This window comes from Corvus brachyrhynchos, unplaced genomic scaffold, assembly GCF_000691975.1.
Source record: "Corvus brachyrhynchos isolate BGI_N302 unplaced genomic scaffold, ASM69197v1 scaffold72, whole genome shotgun sequence".
In the NCBI taxonomy this organism is placed as follows: Eukaryota; Metazoa; Chordata; class Aves; order Passeriformes; family Corvidae; genus Corvus; species Corvus brachyrhynchos.
The window spans coordinates 2,618,305-2,621,786 of record NW_008236763.1 but is presented as its reverse complement, the minus strand read 5'-3'; the positions used below and the strand labels follow the sequence as shown (position 1 = coordinate 2,621,786).

The 3,482-nt window shown below is 55.0% G+C and overlaps 1 protein-coding gene across 2 annotated transcripts in view; it reads left to right on the top strand.

Annotated features, from left to right (window-relative positions):
* Window positions 1-3,482, top strand: part of SLC41A1 (solute carrier family 41 member 1) — a 17,247-nt gene that overhangs the window by 4,741 nt on the left and 9,024 nt on the right. For both annotated transcript variants that reach the window (XM_008644745.2, XM_017727273.1), the window contains exon 3: window positions 2,446-2,553. In XM_008644745.2, the coding sequence (XP_008642967.1) occupies window positions 2,446-2,553 (108 nt within the window). The remainder of the gene's footprint in view (window positions 1-2,445; window positions 2,554-3,482) is intronic.

Sequence of the window (3,482 nt, the reverse complement as noted above, 5' to 3'; positions counted from 1 at the left end):
TTTTTTTTGGCTTTTTTTTGGGGTTGGGTTTGTTTTTTTTCAGACTTCCCCAAGCAGCCTGGCTCTGGTTGTCCTCATGGAGCCACACTGTGGGCAATCCTCTCCACAGGGAGCTTTGTTCCTTGCAGGAGCCACCAAGGCCTGGGAGCCCCACAGACGCCCAGTGTTGTATAACATCTTATATTAAGAAAGCTGGCAGGAGCCCACGGGTCCTGCTCTTTGCAGCGAGCGAGCTGCTGAGCTCTGCAGAAATCTCCTTGTTTTCCTTCCCCAAAGATGGCTTTTCTTCCTTTCTCCAGGAGCAGCCCTGTCTTGCTCAGGGAGCTGCTGCAGCAGGCTCCAGTTACGGCTGCTGCTGGCACCAGTTTGCAGTGCAGCCTCCCCTAAAGTTAAATTTACAAATTATTAATTTAAATTCAGGGTTGGGACGAGGTGAGGGAGAGCTGGAACTGGTGCCTGATCCTGCCCCTGTGAGCTCTGGGAACTCTGGAGCCGGGAAGGTTTTGCACAGCCTGGCTAATGACGATGTTCCTCTCGTTAGGTGGCTCTGGTGACACCCAGCTCGTCCTGCTGGGCAGTGGCAGCGTGGTGATCACTGAGGGAGCCCTGGGTCCTGCCAAGGGAAGTTGGAGTGAGGGATTCACCCGCTGGACACGCAGCAAAATCGTCCCAGAGTCTCCTAAAAATAGACTGGGGAGAGCCGAGCTTGGCTGCTCCTGGAGGTGTCTTAAAGGAGGCACAGCCTGTGCTGGGTGAAGAATTTCAGATTCAGAATCTCAGTACTGAGCTCAAATCACACAGAATCCCAGAACTTAGGCTGGAAAATCCCTCCAGGATCGTCGAATCCAAGCTGTGCCCCATCCTCACCTTGTCCCCAGCCCAGAGCACTGAGAGCCACGTCCGTGGACACCTCCAGGGGTGGGGACTCCAAACCTCCCTGGGTGACCTCAGGAGCCTCATCCTCCAGCAGGGAGAGGGTTGTGGTTGTGAAAAAGCCGAGCAGATCTAATCTGTGTCCCTGAGCGTCAGCTTGGCACAACATCCCAGATGCTTTGGGTTGGAGGGACCTTAAAGCCCATCCAGTGCCAGCCCTGCCATGGCAGGGACACCTTCCCCTGCCCCAGAGTGCCCCAAGCTCAGTCCAGCCTGGCCTGGAACACTCCTGGTGACGGGGCAGCCACAGGGCAGCCTGTGCCAGGGCCTCTCTGTTCTCACCTTGCTTTACCAAGCTGTCAGAAACTTTAAGGGGATTTTTATAACTGGGAAACACCTTTTTCATATGAAGGAAAACGGTCCCAGTTCACCCATCTCAAGTTTGCCTCCGCTTTTCTCCCCAACGACTTTTCAAGGGAGTGCAGCACTGCAAAGCACCAGGAAACTGCAGCTTGTTGGCTCAGGGGTGAAGGATGGAAAAACAAACAAAGAATAACTGAAGTCCTTCCTCACAGGAAGCTGTTAGGCAGGCAGGTAGAGCGATTTATATCTGCTGATGGCCTTGCTTGTCCTGGAGAGAAATCCACATCCCTGGTGAGCCTGGCAGGGTGGCACTGCCAAGGGCAGCTCTGGCAGAGCTGGAGCCTCGCACAGATGACGTTTGCAGGTGACATTTGCAGGCACAAAGCTGCAGAGGGACGTTCAACACGTCCAGCACTGCCCCAGCTGGGATTCCTCTGCTCCTCAGCATCCTTTAGGGAGTGTGGCAGCCAGGCAGAGTGGCAAACAGGAGAGATTTTGGACCCTGGCAATAAAAGCGGGGCAGTGAGGTTTGGGTGGCTCACAGGGGTGTTTTTAAATGCGGCTCTGAGGGGTTTTGGAGTGGTGTTGTGTTTTCAGCTGCTCGCCTGTAAGGCTGCTTATCCTGCAGTTACTCTTTGTTTTTTCCTAAATAACCGTGGCTGCCTCTGTCCCTCATCCCAGGGCAGCTGGAGAGCCAGAGGAGTTGGGAAATGCCTGAGCTAACACAGGTAGCAGGGAAAGGTGGCCTCAGTGGGCTGGGGTTTGGATCAAAATATATCTGTATTTTTATATTTGCATGACACACACATAGGAAAGGCTCTCAGCTGAGGCTGACCAAACTTCAGCACCCGAATCTGCCAAAAACTGCAAGTATTGGGCAAAGCCTCTCCATCTTTCCCTGTTTTGGCCTCTGGGTGTGTAAACATTTTGTCAGTGGTGGCTCTTTGGGGGATTTTTCACTGAAAGTTGCTGGCTCAGAGCTGTTTGTTCAGCCCAGCAGGAACATGTGGTCACTGCTACAAATGGCAGAAGTGGGAAAACCACTGCAGAACTCCAAGTGTGGCAGCAGGGAGGGCACTGGGATGTCTGCTCAGGACAGTGCCACGTGCCAGAGGTGACGATGAGTGGGTGACACTCAGCCTGGAGCAAAGCTTGGTACCAACCACAGTTCTGTTTAATGGTTTTATTTAATGTGCTTTGATCTTGCAGCACTGGGACGTCTTCAAATACGTGACTGAGGTGTTTATCTTGGTTCCTGCTTTGCTGGGCCTGAAGGGGAACCTGGAGATGACGCTGGCATCCCGCCTGTCCACAGCTGTGAGTGGCCAGGGAGCTGAGGGTACCTGCTTTGGGAAGGGCTGGGAGGGGTTTGTGTGTGGGGGTGGTGGATGGGCAGGCAAAATTCCCAAAATTCCCTGTGTCAGTGACAACAGACACCAGAGCCTGGGGTTCAGCGTGCTGGGAAGGTGTTTTCATCCCGCTGGGCTGATGGGATTTGAAGGATTAATGGTCCTTAAGCTTTGCTGACAGTTCACTTCCTCGTGCAGTGCTGGCTGCTCGGGTCCTGGGGGCACAGGGTGGGAGCTGGCTGGGATCCGGCTTTTCCACCAGGAACTGGGAGCACGAATGTCACCAGAGCAGGCTGGCAGGAGCCAGGGTGAGGAGAGAGCCTGGGGACAATTGTAAAGCAGAGGGGACCTCGCAGTGAGAGCTCACGAGGGGATTGACAGGCTCTTGAAGTGATGGAGATCACAGCTGGGCATTCCTCCTGCTGGAATTCCCTCTGGTTCCTGGAGAACAGGGAGCTGCCTGTTCCCTGAGGATCCCTGAGGCCCGTGAGGGCTGGGGCAGGCTCTGGCAGCTCCTCAGAGCCCTGTGTTAGTCCAGCTGCCCATGAATTGCTCTGTGTCTCAGTGTTCTGCCCTGGAGCTGAGCAGGGCTGGAGAGGGACCCACGGCCTCTCCTGGCAGGGACAAGGACAAGGACACTCCTCCTTCTGCAAAGCACCTCCTGCCTCATGTCCCTACGTCCCCGTGGTGGGAACTTGGGATCTTCCAGCTGCAGGGTGTTCTCTGCCTGCTGCCAGGAGATTTTAACCCTCTGGGCTGGGAGTTCCTGAGGGGAGCCCTTGCAGGAGGCAGCCTGCTCCTGCCCTTGGAAGTGCTGATGTTCCTCGGCCCAAAGAGCTGCTTGGGAAGGGCTCACTGAGGTGGAGGGATGGAGAACAAACCCTGCTTGGCTCTTTC